This window comes from Staurois parvus, unplaced genomic scaffold, assembly GCF_062004578.1.
Source record: "Staurois parvus isolate SC_StPar_1 unplaced genomic scaffold, SC_StPar_1.0 ptg000354l, whole genome shotgun sequence".
Taxonomy (NCBI): Eukaryota; Metazoa; Chordata; class Amphibia; order Anura; family Ranidae; genus Staurois; species Staurois parvus.
Genome location: NW_028318150.1, coordinates 5,024,059 through 5,039,445, shown reverse-complemented (window position 1 = coordinate 5,039,445; position 15,387 = coordinate 5,024,059). Strand labels below are relative to the sequence as shown.

General features: G+C 40.7%; 1 protein-coding gene across 1 annotated transcript in view; it reads left to right on the top strand.

The window, feature by feature from the left end:
- SLC25A46 (solute carrier family 25 member 46) overlaps positions 1–15,387 on the top strand; it is a 63,946-nt gene that overhangs the window by 11,753 nt on the left and 36,806 nt on the right. The window contains exon 2 of the mRNA XM_089684745.1: positions 7,366–7,408. Within this exon, the coding sequence (XP_089540871.1) occupies positions 7,366–7,408 (43 nt within the window). The remainder of the gene's footprint in view (positions 1–7,365; positions 7,409–15,387) is intronic.

Here is a 15,387-nt window from a genome sequence, read left to right as displayed (position 1 = left end):
GGCTCCAAAGTCCAGTCTCTATGCTTCTTTGCCCATTACAACTACTTCTTCATAGTGGGTGTCAAGAGCTGCTTCCTAACTGGGCGTTTGGCTCTGTGAGCACACTGGAGGAGTGGGCGGTATGCAGTGAAAACAGTCATATTTATTCCATGACATGCAAGCTCACTTTTGATGTACCCATTGGTCTTTGGGTTTAAGATGCTCATTTTTCTGATTAGTCCATCATCCCTTGCGTAGTCTTTCTTCCACAATGTCCTGCAGGTTCACAATCCTTGAAACACTTGATTTCCACCAACTGCATTTGCTATCTCCTGAACCGTTCATTCAGTATTTTCTCCCAAAGCAATTAATTTCTATCTCTTTCAGGGAGTAATGACCATCTACATTCGTATAAAAATAACAAAATAATAATGAATATAGTGAACCAACTTCAATCATGTCCTGCCTGTGAGAAATATCAGTTCAGACTGTAGTAAAAGAGTGAAAACAAGACAGCACCTTCTGAAATAAGTTTAAATATGCAGAAATCAATCTGCAGCAAGTTTAAACTTGAATAGACCCAATATGGAGTCTTGAAACAGTGCTTGCGTACAGTGAGGGAAATAATTATTTGATCCCCTGCAGATTTTGTAAGGTTGCCCACTTACAAAGAAATGAAGGGTCTATAATTTTTCAGGCGCATTGTAAATGATAGAGACAGAATATCAACCAAAAATCCAGAAAATACACATGATACAAATGTTATAGATTGAGTTGTAGTTCATTGAGTAAAATACGTATTTGATTCCCAAGTAAAAGATGACTTATTACCTTAGTACTTGGTGGAGAAACCCTTTTTATCAAGCATAGAGATAAGATGTTTCTTGTAGTTGGTTACCAGGTTTGCACACATCTCAGGTGGGATTTTGGTCCACTCTTCTTTACAGATCTTCTCTAAATCCTTAAGGTTTCTTGGCTGTCGCTTAGCAACTCGAAGTTTCAGCTCCCTCCATACATTTTCTATAGGATTAAGTTCTGGATACTGGCTAGGCCACTCCATGACCTTAACCACAAGCCTACAGGGCACTTATACCCCCTTCCTGCCCAGGCCAATTTCCAGCTTTCAGCGCTGTTGCACTTTGAATGACAATTGCGCGGTCATGCAACACTGTACCCATATGAATTTTTTATTATTTTTTGTGACAGAGCTTTATTTTGGTGGTATTTAATCACCTCTGGGTTTTTTATTTTTTCTTAAACCAAAAACCACTGAAAATTTTGAAAAGTTTTTTCTTAGTTTTTGTTATAAAATTTTCTAAATAAGTGATTTTTCTCCTTTACTGATCTGTGCTAATTAGCCTGCAGTGATGGGCACTGATAGGCTGCACTGGTGGACACTGATAGGTGGCACTGATGGGCACTGATGAGGAGGCACTGGTAGGCGGCACTGATGGGCATTGACAGGCATCACTGATGGGCACTGAAAGGCAGCACTCATATATTGCACTGACTGGCACTGATAGGCGGCACTGGCAGCACTGATAAGTGGCATTGACTGACATTGATAGGCACTGACTGTCATTGATGGGTGACAGTGAAAGGCAGCTCAGATGGGTACAGATATGTGGCATTGATGTGGCACTGATGGGCACTGGCAGGTGGCATGGATGAGCACTGAGAGCTGGCACTGATGGACACTACAGGTGGCGCTGCTGGGACTACAGAGATCATCAGGGCACACGGATCATCAATGCTCTGATGATCTGTGTACATGTCCCCTCCGAGGAATGCCGATTACCGGCTCTCCTCTCCTCACGAGCTGTCAGCGTGACAGCTCGTGGGGAGAGAAATGTCGATAACCGGCATTTCCCCGTTTACATGTGATCAGCTATGATTGGACACAGCTGATCACATGACCGAGCCGACATCTTCGGCTCTTTCCATGGATCGGTGATCCGCTTTGTCCGAGGGACACAGCACACAGCCGATCGTCGGTTAGAATGGGAGGACGTCATATGATGTCCTCCCAGAATGAGAGAACCACCTTGCGTCCGTCATATTACTATGTGCTTCTTCTTCAGCCACTCCTTTGTTGCCTTGGTGGTATGTTTTGGGTCATTGTCATGCTGGAAGACCCATTCGCAACCCATCTTGTGTTTTGGCTGAGGGAAGAAGGTTATCATCTAAGATTTTCTAATGCATGGCCCTGTCCATTGGCCCCTCAATACTGTAAAGTCGGCCTGTACCTTTAGCAGAGAAACCGCACCAAAGTATGTTTTCACCTCCATGCTTGACTGTAGGGATGGTGTTTTTAGGGTCATAGTCAGCATTTTTCTTCCTCCAAACACGGCGAGTTGAGTTAATGCCAAAGGTCTCAATTTTGGTCTCTTCTGACCACAGCACTTTCTTCCAATCCTTCTCTGAATCATTTAGATGTTCATTGGCAAACTTCAAACGGGCCTGTACATGTGCCTTCTTGAGGAGGGGGACCTTGTGGGCACTGTAGAATTTCAATCCATGGTGGCATAATGTGTTAACAGTGGTTTGTTTGGTGACTGTGGTCCCAACTGCCTTGAGATCTTTCACAAGCTCATTCCATGTAGTTTTGGGCTGATCCCTCACTTTTCTCATGATCATCCTTACCCCATGAGGCGAAATATGGCATGGAGTTCCAGACCGAGGACGATTGATGGTTAATTTGTATTTCTTCCAATTGCGAATAATAGCTCCAACATTTTTCTCCTTCTCACCAAACGTCTTGCTGATGGTCTTGTAGCCCATTTCAGTCTTGTGCAGGTCTACAATCTTGCCTCTAACATCTGTTGACAGCTGTTTAGTTTTGCCCATGGTGGTGAGGTTTGAATGGTAGAAAGAGATTCTGTGGACAGGTATCTTATATACACATAATGAGTTGTCGTTAGGAGCGCCTTCTTAAATTGACAGGACTAATCTTTGTACCACATGAGCACATAGCCAGTCTGTAGGAGCCAGAATTATTGTTGGTTGGTAGGGGATCAAATAGTTATTTTACTCACTGAACTGCAACTCAATTTATAATATTTGTATCATATATAATAAATAAATATGCCACCCAAACAAATGTTATCCTACAATGTGAAAATAACTATAAAGTCCAAAATATTAAATATTATGAGTATGTCCGATGACGAAACACATCAAGGGAAGTGATGTCAGACGCACACAGGAACCGGAAGCGGAGTAGCAGCCATTTTGGAAAGTGGCAAGAAGCATGCCAATTATTTTGGATATTCTATGGACAACAGAGAGGTTTGGAATATCCGTTTTTAAGGCGGTTTTAAAGGCTAATATTATGTGAGCTTAATAAATAAAGTATTTTATATGGTGTGTTGGCGATATTACACTGTTATATTCTTCATATATTGGCATCTTGATGGAGCATGGTATGTGGAGGATTGTGGAGTATGTATGCTGATGAACCCAGATGACAACAAGGGAGTGTGGTATCCTTAAAGATCCTTCCATGAGGGCTATCTGATTGTCGCATTATATCTGGATGGCATTAAGGCGAGATTATTGTTGTATTTTGGTAAGGGTATTTACTCCATACTTTAATTAGAAGTGGACACTGGCTTTTTCACTTGTTTGGCATCTTTGAATGGTTCATGAACACGTTTTATGCACATATTTTCACTGAAGAGTGATCACATGTGTGTTACACAGTTTAGTGAATTCACACATTGATTTGTAGTATTTATTTTATGAGGATAATGCACTGTGTATTATTTCTTTCTTTTTGAGACAGAAACAACTGAGTACTGTCCGTGATACTTTTTTTATTTGCACAAATATACAATTTTGAGGACAAGCTTTCGGGGAGTGTCCCCTACTTCAAGGTCCAAACATTACTGCTTTTAATGCCTTAAAAAGGAAGTTCAGGTGTTGATATGCCTACTCCCGATATCTTTGCTACCCCTAGTGATCAGGAGGATCATCCAGGACCAAGCAGAAGTAATTTTGACAGCTCCAATGGTCCAAAATGGAAGTCTCTGGCAGTCTGTTCTACCTGGTTTCTGCAGAATTGTTCGGATTTATTATCACAGGGACTGGTGTTCCATCTGGATTCTCCTTCAATTCTGGATTTACTCCAGGAAGGGATTAAAAGGGGTTTGTTGTCCAGTACCCTTTAGGTGCAGGTGGTGACCCTTTTGCGTTTTCTGGAAATTTGTGTGACAAAGATCTATTCAACTTCTAGTCTTGTACAGTGGTCCCATCTAGGTCTCCATGCCATCTAGAGTATCATGGCCTTATGGATTAAGGATACTATTCTTTCAGATTTCATCACTTCTGGTCAGTTTCTGCCTACTAGAATTAAAGCTCAATCCTCAAGGTCGAAGGCCGCTTCGGGAGCAAAGAGGACTGGTGCTTTGTGGGAAATCTCAAAGACTATGATATGATCCTCAAGCAATGCTTATGAGAAGTACTGCTGTTTTGAAATGTTGTTCAGCCAGTACTTGTTCTTCAGAAGGATGGTGTTGCAACCATTAGGCCCCCCACCCTTCCCAAGGTATGTTTACTTGTTTATCCTCTCAAGTAGCTGTCCTGGAAGATGATTTGAGAACTCCATGGTTACTCCTGCCAATAGCAGTATTTCCAAGAACCTTTCAGGACAGTGTTCAGATCTAATTTGTCCAAATGTTTTAAACATGGTTTAAAGTGGTTTGAAATTGTTGCATTTTTACCTAAAAAAAATTTCCCTCATCCCCACATTAGTGAAGGTTCTTTACTTACAACAACTGAGGCTGTGAGGAGGGGCTTTTTAATCTCTCTCTGGTTTGTGATTTCTGTTGAAGGCAGAACCTATTAGCTGTCCTAGAATGTTCTCGGAAATACCATTACCAGTAAGGGTAACCATGGTTTTGTTAGTCAACTCCATCTAAATCTGCTTCTGCATTTTAACACTACCTTCTCCCCAGATTGACAATGCTGCTGTCCAAGGGTGGCACTGTTGCTCCTCTGCAGAGTGGAGCCACCATTAGATAGGAAGTCTGTTACTGGCCAAAAAAACAGGTAAAATCAAAGAAGGGCAAAAAAAGACTGCAAAAATGGCACACTTAGACAACACAGCTCCGACGAATGTGGGTTATAGTGTATATCGTATGGTAATACACTGCTGCGCATTGTGGTATGCAATGTTTGAAAAAAAAAAAAAAAATACTACTTGTCCATTCTGGTACTCTAGAAGCCTGTTAATTTTCATAGAAGGTACGCACCTTAACGCAACACAGCAGAACACCAGCCTTACTGTCAGTGATGACAATGGTTTTACCAGACAGAATGTAAGGACAGATCTGCAACACACACACACACACACACACACACACACACACACACACACACACACACACACACACACACACACACACACACACACACACACACACACACACACACACACACACACACACACACACACACACACACACACACACACACACACACACACACACACACACACACACACACACACACACACACACACACACACTTTTTAGCATTTTATGTCTGATGAAACCAATGTCGCCTAGAAAGTTAATAAGTGAAATAATGGAGTGCAGAAATGTCAGTGAGAGTTAAGCCGGCCATAGATAGATAGAATCTTGGCTGATTCAGCAGAGACCAGCCCAGATTCGATCCATCTATGGGCAGACTGTTTTTACTCAAATCGATCCCTCGAACAACTTCAGTACAACCAGCCTGTCGTGCTTTTTTTTTTTTTTTTTTTTTGCATGCAATCACTGCTGGCTGCTATAGCCACTAGCAGCAATCATGTTCTGCCTGCAGGGAAGGATCCCCACCGGCAGATCACAATGGCACTGTGGGAGAGATCACAGTCATTGTTGATGGGGGAATCGAGTGATTTTCTTTCCTGCAACCCGTGATCAGGAAATGGGCAGGGTTAAATCTTGTAGAAGGTCAGCTGTGGCCTGCGGACTATAGTTTGGTGATCCCTACTGTAGTAGCATTTTGTTTCAAATCCTTTTGTACATTTCGTTATGTTTTTGTGGTGTGTTTTTTTTTTTTTTTCCCTTCTTTTTAATTATTAGAGGTGTCAAATCTACATTTTTTTTTTTACCACAGTGACGAGCAAATTCAGGAACAGGAGAAAACTTTTATCAAATTAATTTCTAGTAGTGGTTTTCATTCAGTAAAGTCCATTTGTTCTAAAATCGAATGTTAAAAGCAAATAAAATTTTGAAGTACTTTTGAATGACATTCGTCAAGCCACCAAATGTACTGAGAATTTTTGTACAAAATATCCTTGGAAAATCTAGTATATAATATAATTTTAGGTTTTTCATTCGTTTAGTTAGGCAGATGTGATTATCTTGTGTCTTTTCGGTTAATTTAAGCCTGTAACTGAGCTGTAGGTCATAGTGAAAGGATTTGGCAGTGATCCCATTTTTGCTGGTTCATCGTTCTTCTGTAAATGATAAACATGTAATTGCAGTGTCCCATCTATATTACTTTCTAGAGATCCAAGAAAAATAATTCATAGTAGTCAGTGACTGAACGTAAGGTCAGCTGTCACACTGGGTACATTCCTTGCTGTTTGCTTAAAGTGGTTGTAAAGGCTCTAGGTTTGTTACCTTCATGCATTCTATGCATGAAGGTAAAAAAACCTTCTCTGTGCAGCAGCTCCCCCAGCCCCCTTAATACTCACCTAAGCCCCCTCTTGGTCCAGCGATGTGCACTGGAGTCTCTGCTTTCCCAGGACTCCCTCTCCTCATTAGCTGTCAATAACAGCCAGTGAGTCAATAAGAAGAGAGCGGGTGCGGCCGAGCCATTTCTCCGTGTGTGAATGGACACACGGAGAAGAGGGTGCTTGCTATGGGGGGCACCCGATAGGAAGGGGGAGCTGCTCTGTGCAAATCCACTGCACACAGCAGGTAAATAGCATGCTTGTTATTTATAGAGAAAATAGTGGAACTTCACTCTCTCAGTCAATATTGACTGTTTTTAAACCTTGTGCTGCTAGCATTTTTTTTTTTACATTTCAACAGTTACTTCTTGCCTAGGCAAATGATGGCACACATCCCAAGAGTCTTCAGGAGGGGAGAAGCTTTCTCAGCTAAGAACAATCATCCTGCCTCAGCTAAGGGCAGATGGATTCCAGGAAGAAAATGCTACACAAATCATCTGCCCTTAATCAAGATGGCTTTGGCCAGAAATACTAGGGGCTGTTTTTCAAAATTATTTGAATATTAAAAATGAATTAGTATTTATGATTTTTGGTGCTCAGATGCAGTGTAGTTCCTCTTTAAAATATTATTAGGGAAAGGTTTGCATGTCCCAACAATGATATATTTGCCTCTAAATGTAAACTTTTTTTTTTTTTTCTTTCAGATCAGCTAAACAGATTTGCTGGATTTGGTATTGGACTTGCCAGGTAACGCTGCACATGTTTTGTCAGTTGTTGTAGTAGTTGGCATGTAGTCTGATCTTAGGCAGATTGTGCATTTTTTATGATTCCTTGCGTATAACATTTTTTAAGGGCTCTATACATATGTGCAGTGTTTTAAAGTGTTTCTAGAACCTCCTATCCTTTACAGCCAAGGAAGCTGCCATCTTAGCCTTTGTTTGATCAGTTATGGCTAGGGCTGCAACTAACGATTATTCTCTTAATCTAATAATTGGCAAATTATTGTTTCAATTAATTGGATAAAAACCTCAAATAAAAAGTTTGGTATATAATTTAGTTATTATGTGAAGTTTAAAGACCATTTTTTTTCTTCAATATCTATATGCAGTGGTAAATATAACTAACCAGCTATATGGTTGGGGAAGAAAATATCTAATCCACTCTGAGAATAACACACAGAAGAGATACAGTGTATATACACTATTAGAAGTTGAATCTGGTACATATCATCAGACTGTAAGATCCAATTTTTTATTTAAAGAAAAATGTAAAAAGACCTAAAACGCTGTTTTGCAGATTTTCAGATGGAATTGTAAAATATTGTTCATGACATCCTGCCTTGTCATAGGCAGGTAGGTTGAAACAAGCTAACTGTACCTGCTGTCACTTATGCTGGCCATACACAAACCATTTTTTCCTTTGAAAATTTATGTTTTAAGAACGTTTGTTCATTTTTCGAATCATTGGTAGGGTCACATCAGTGACATTTGTACATTCGGCGAATGTATGAATAATTTTTGAACGAATATTCTTGTCCTAAAATCAATACATGGACAGCCAGCATAAAACATTTAGTAGCAGCAGTGTGCTTTTTAATTTCCTGTCATGATCGGGTCAGAACAAAAATTAGCCCTGTACAAAAACAGAACTACTACTATAAGGAGTTAATTTATACTATGAAACCTGTAAAAGTATTAATATATAAAATAATAAATATATATATATATATATATATATATATATATATATATTATTAATAAATATACCCTCAGGTAGGATGTACAGGGTATTTTAGCTGGAAGTCAGACAAGAAGCTATATGAAGGGTGGGGGGGATAGAAATCATTTATATTAATGTAGTACTAAAGGCTGAGACTTTTTTGCTTGGATGTAATCATTTTAAATATAATGCACAATACAGGTAAGTTTTTTTTTTTTTTTTTTTTTTTTTTTTTTTACTTTAAATTTAAATTATAATGCCTTGTATTACCTTCAGTCTATCAGCCTCCAGCTTCTCTGGGTTCAGACGCTGATCTTCCGTGCACAGAGCCCTTCAAGTGATTGTAAAGTTTGGATATTTTTTTTTTTTTTTTAAACTACAAATTTATCATACCTTCTCTGTAGTTTGGCACAGAGCAGCCGCGATTCTCCTCTTCTGAGATATCCTGCCTTCAGTGTGCCCCCCTAGCTAGCCATATAGTATAGTATAGAGTGCCCCTATAGCAAAATAAAACAATTTCTGCCTTTAGAATTACTCACTTCTTTCTCCTGCCCAGAACTATATGTCCCACGAGGTATTGCTCCTCACACATTCACAAGTTCTCAGGCACTTACTGACATGTATGAACCGTGTACAGAGCTGTATGTGTACTGCACTGTATTTTTTGATATGTAAACAAAATAATGCATTCTGTATGCAGACCAACTAATCGATTATGAAAATAGTTGATTAGTTGTTTCAGCCCTGATTGTGACAACTGGCACGTGATGGCTTGACAGCTTACTGAGAGCATAAGCACCTGTAACAGTTATAATTCTTGCATGCCTTGAATAACTGTTTTGGGAAATCGTTAAATAAATGTGCTCATTTCTGTTTTAATGCACATGCAATATGTAAGGCAAAAAAACCCAGCAAAGCATGATCCAATTTGCTCCTGCAGGGGAAAAAAATTCCTTCTTGAAAACCCTAGAGGCTCCCTGGATCAACTTTACATATTTGGAGATTAAATCTCTTTTCCTCCAGACATAGAGTGCCCCCTTGTCCTCTGTGATGATTTCAGGGTGAATAACTACACCGAGATCACTACATGAACCACTGATGTATTTATACATGTTGATCATATCCCCCCTTAATCTTCTCAAGAGAGAATACATTCAGTTCCTCTAATCTTTCCTCATAGTTGAGCTCCTCCATGCCTCGTATCAGTTTGGTTGCCCTTCTCTGTACTTTCTCCAGTTCCCCAGTGTTCTTTTTGTGAATTGTTGCCCAAAACCGAACTGCAAAACCGAACCGAACTCATCTATGTGGTCTTTTATTAAACTCTCCAATATCTTCCCAACTATAGAAGTTAAACTAACAGGTCTATAATTACTTGGTAAAGATTTTGATCCCTTTTTAAATATTGGCACCACATTGGCCTTACGCCAATCCAGTGGTACTATGCCAGTCATTAAAGAGTCCATAAAACTTAGAAATAATGGCTTTGAAATGACAGCTTAATTCTTTAAGGACCCGTGGGTGTATGCCATCTGGTCCAGGTGGTTTATTCACCTATTATTTCTGTCTAAATATTTCTGGATTATAGCAGTTGTGAGCCAATGTGGATCATTTGGAGCTGTGTCAATACCATGCCCATTATGGACAAGAGCTCCCCCATGCTCCTTTGTATACACAGAGATGAAGAAGGTATTTAATAAATTTGTCTTCTCTTTGTCCCCAGTCACCCACTCTAGATTATTTTGTAGATGGCCTACATGCTCGGACCGGACCTTTTTACTATTAATATATTTGAAGAATTTATGGAGGTTTGTCCTGCTATTTTTTGCAATCTGTTATTCGTTTTCAATTTTTGTGGCCTTGATTTCCTTTTTTTACATATTCTGTTATATTCTTTGTAATGTTTAAATGATGATAGCATTCCTTCATTTTTATATTTAATAAAAGCTCTTTTCTTATTATTTATAGTTTTTTTAACTTTGGCCATACGCCAGATAGGTTTGATTTTTAGCCTTTTAAACTTGTTGCCCATGGGAATATATTGTGCAGAGTGTTCACATACAGACTTTTTGAAGAACTCCCATTTCTGTGTTGTGTTCTTAGATGCCAATATTCCCTCCCAGTCTAAGTCTTGGAGCGTAGCTCTCAGTCTTGGAAAATTAGCTCTCTTAAAGTTTAGTGTTTTTATTTTTCCCGTATATGCTTGTTTACAGCTAACCATAAAAGAAATCATGTTATGGTCACTGCTACCCAGATATTGTTTTATATGGACATTAGTAATAAAGCTCTGAATGGTTTGAGATTACCAGATCCAGCAGAGCATCATTCCTAGTTCGGGCCTCTATAAACTGTACCATAAAATTGTCCTGTAGTAGGTTTATACATTTTTGCCCTTTAACTGTTCCTGCAGTACCATTACTCCAGCTCTCTGTCTATACCTCTGGAGGAATTGTCAGTTTACTATGAGTGTGCTCATTACCACACTTGTATTCCATCGAGTACTGCAATTCTGTCTGCCATGGTGGCAGACGGGACTTATAGTTCATACATTCACAGATCTCTGTGAATGAATGGCATGGCTTTGCGGGCATCCCTACACAGCCATGCCGATTTCAATTTAGACAGCTGTTGCAGGAGAGTGGAACCCCACACTTGGGGTGTGTGTGTGGGGGGTTTATCTTCTTTAAATGGAGTTGGCTTTTAAATTGAATGCCTGGGCACATTTTTTTTTTTTAATTTTGGATAGTGGGAAAGGGTTAAAACCGAGAAGACAGAAGGATACTGGTCTTGAGTATAGAAAAAAAGTTTGTTACCAGTGGCATATAATTACACACTTGCACTTGAAAATGAATCAGGCACTTGTCAGAATGTGATCAGAGATAGTGGCAGTAGATGTGGAATCCAGCTGTGGAGAATGGTGAGTCACATCGGTTTAATGGAGGCAAGTTGGTTCTGCAGTCCAGAACAGGTGAAGGCAACTAGCCGCATCCACAAAGTAAGCATTGATCTCTAAGATTTGGATTGTAAGCTCCACGAGCAGGGCCCTCCTATTCCTTCTGTACTGAAATGTATTGTAATTGTACTGTCTCCCTGTATATTGTAAAGCGCTGCGCAAGCTGTCGGCACTATATAAATCCTGTATAATAATAATAAGATGAAATGTGCAACAAGGTGATGTAGGGCTGCAGTGACAGATGAGGGACTCAGCAGAGAGGCAGTGTATTAACAGCAGGAAATTACAGAAGGCGAGTGACTTACACAGTCCAGGACCTACTTGTACAACAAGCAGCATCCTCAGGGTATGCTCATGGCATGGGAAGTAAACTAATATGACAGTTAAAGGCAATACATTTTGGAGTCCAACCCCTTTCTTAAGCCTGGATTGGGAATAGTAAAAACACTGTTACAGTGAGGAACATCCTGCGATTTTGCAACATCCTGCGATTTTGCAAGTTATCCCACTTTTTAATCATGGAGAGGTCTGAAATTCACCTTGTATAGGTGCATTCTCACTCTGAGAGACAGAATTTAAAAAAAAATTCAGGAAATCACATTGTATGATTTTTAAAGAATTTATTTGTCTTGCACTGCTGAACATAAGTATTTGAACACCTGAGAAAATCAGTGTTAATATTTGGTACAAAAGCCTTTGTTTGCAATTACAGAGGTCAAACGTTTCCTGTAGTTCTTGACCAGGGTTGCACACACTGCAACAGGGATTTTGGCCCACTCCTCCACACAGATCTCCTCTAGATCTGTCAAGTTTCAGGGGCTGTTGCTGAGCAACACAGAGTTTCAGCTCCCTCCAACGATGTTCTATTGGATTTAGGTCTGGAGACTGGCTAGGCCACTCCAGAACCTCGATATGCTTCTTACGGAGCCACTCTTTGGTTATCCTGTCTGTGTGCTTCGGGTTGTCATGTTGGAAGACCCAGCCACGACCCATCTTCAATGCTCTGACCAAGGGAAGGAGGTTGTTGCTCAAAATCTCACAATAAATGGCCCCATTCATCCTCTCCTTAATACAGTGCAGTCGTCCTGTCCCCTTCACAGAAAAGCACCCCCAAAGAATGATGTTACCACCCCCATGCGTCACAGTAGGGATGGTGTTCTTGGGATGCAACTCATCCTTCTTTTCCTCCAAACACGACGAGTGAAGTTTAGACCAAAAAGTTTTACTTTGGTCTCATCTGACCACATGACTTTCTCCCATGCCTCCTCTGGATCATCCAGATGGTCATTGGCAAACTTCAGACGGGCCTGGACATGTGATGACTTGAGCAGGGGAACCTTCCGTGCAATGCATGATTTGAAACCATGACGGCGTAGTGTTCTACCGACAGTGACCTTTGAAACTGTGGTCCCAGCTCTCTTTATGTCATTGTCCAGCTCCTCCCTTGTAGTTCTGGGCTGATTCCTCACCTTTCTTATCATCAGTGATACCCCACGAGGTGAGATGTTGCATGGAGCCCCAGTCCGAAGGAGACTGACAGTCGTCTTTAGCCTCTTCCATTTTCTAACAATTGCTCCAACAGTTGATCTATTTTCACCAAGCTGCTTGGCAATTGCCCCGTAGACCTTTCCAGCCTTGTAGAGGTCCACAATTTTCTCTCTAGTGTCTTTTGACAGCTCTTTGGTCTTGCCCATGGTAGTAGTTGGCGTCTGACTGACTGTGGGGTGAACAGGTGTCTTTAAAGAGCTCAGACAGGTGCTACTAAGTTAGATTAATGAGTGGAGTAGAGGTGGACTTTTTAAAGGCACAGTAACAGGTCTTTGAGAGCCAGAATTCTTGCTGCTTCTCAGGTGTTCAAATACTTTATGTTCAGCAGTGCAAGACAAATAAATTCTTTATAAATTATAGAATGCGATTTCCTGAAATTGTTTTTTAAATTCTGTCTCTCAAAGTGGGAATGCACCTACAAAGTGAATTTCAGACCTCTCCATGATTTCTAAATGGGAGAACTTGCAAAATTGCAGGGTGTTCAAATACTTCTGTTCCTCACTGTATGTGCAGAGAGATTGGCAAGATTAGTGACGCATTGGTAGACAGACAATTGGTTGAGGTGATTGTAGATGTATTTATGCACTTATAATAAAAACAATTTTTATAATGTTCTTGATACCATTTTATTTGCGCTGACATTCAAATTTTTAGTGCAAGTGTTTGGGGTACACCCCCCTACTTCTAAAGTCCGAACAGTGTTACAGACAATTGGCACATTTAATAAAACATAAAAAAAAAAACATGGTCACATAGAGTAGACTATTAATTTTAAACACAATAGGGCAGATTTACTAAATTGGGGAGTGCAAAATCTGGTGCAGCTCTGCATAGAATCCAATCGGCCTCCAGGTTTTTTTGTCAAAGCTTAATTGAACAAGCTGATTGGCTACAATGCACAGCTGCACCAGACATTACATTCTCCAGTTTTCCTAATTCAACCTAATTGTGGTATATCTAAATTGCTAAAACAAAGGTAATACTGCTGGTGAACTTACATTGATAAGATTTCATTTTTGAAAAAATGTGTTCTAGCACAATTCTACCACTAGAGGGAGGTGTGTTGTAATTATTTTTAAAAACCACATCAATGTAACACACTACAAAAGGGTGAGCTATAGTAACAAAGATGTCATATGAAATAGTACACACACCCTGCTCACACTAGTGTGTGATTTCTCAAGCATCTACTGTCGACAATGGAAATCACATTATTCTCTATCGTGCCCATTCATGTCAATGCAACATGGTGCAGTGCAGTTTTTTTTGCAGCTGTTTCTTTGGTGAAGCAATGTGTGTTTTTGACCCCCCTAGACTTCATTGGGAGCATATAAGAAAACAAATGTGGATGTGTTTTTTGTTGCTAAACAGAACCCTGCTAAAAATGCACCAGTTTCCTCATATGCACTGAAAAATGCATGATTGTGCAGCAGTACTGTAAAGCCTAGTAGCTATTATTAAAAAAATTGTCAAGGGACACTGACCCAAGTTGAGGGTCAGCAACCCATAGGTGACAGGTAGACCACAAACAGGTCCCTGCGCTGCCAATCCCCACCTTTTTAAGTGCCGGTCCCTCTCCTGCCCTTCCCCTAGCCTCATCCGCTGCTGTTGTCATCCTCTGTGCACAGCGGAGAGCGGAAGGCAGCACAGCTCAGGATGGAAGGCGGGAGGAGGAGCTGGCACAATTAACTTTTTGTATTAACCTGCAGGGTATTGGTTGCTATGTCAGTCCACATTGAGGATGATGGCAACAGCGGATGAGGCTGGACCGAACATTTTGAAACCCCATCAGATCTTAATAGGGAAAAATTACTGGATATCTATACTGATATGGACTGGGTAATCTGTTAGGAAGGTAAGGATGCCTCATTGATTGATGGAAATGAAAATTATCAACCTACAGAGTACTGAATTCAAAGACAGTGCAGCAACTCAAAATGGTACTCAGTCGTTTGTATGGCCCCCATGTGCTTGTATGCATGCCTGACAACGTCGGGACATGCTCCTAATGAGACGACGGATGGTGTCCTGGGGTATTTCCTCCTAGATCTGGACCAGGGCATCACTGAGCTCCTAGACAGTCTGAGGTGCAACCTGGCGGCATCGGATGGACTGAAACATGATATCCCAGAGGTGTTCTATTGACTTTAGGTCAGGCGAGCGTGGGGCCATTCAATGGTATAAATTCCTTCATCATCCAGGAACTGCCTGCATACTCTCGCCACATAAGACCGGGCATTGTCGTGCACCAGGAGGAACCCAGGACCCACTGCTCCAGCGTAGGGTCTGACAATGGGTCCAAGATTTCATCCCGATACCTAATGGCGGTCAGGGTGCCATTGTCTAGTCTATAGAGGTCTGTGCATCCCTCCATGGATATGCCTCCCCAGACCATCACTGACCCACCACCAAAACGGTCATAATGAACAATGTTACAGGCAGCATAACATTTTCCACAGCATCTCACATCTGCCACGTGCTCAGGGTGAACTTGCTCTCATCTGTGAAA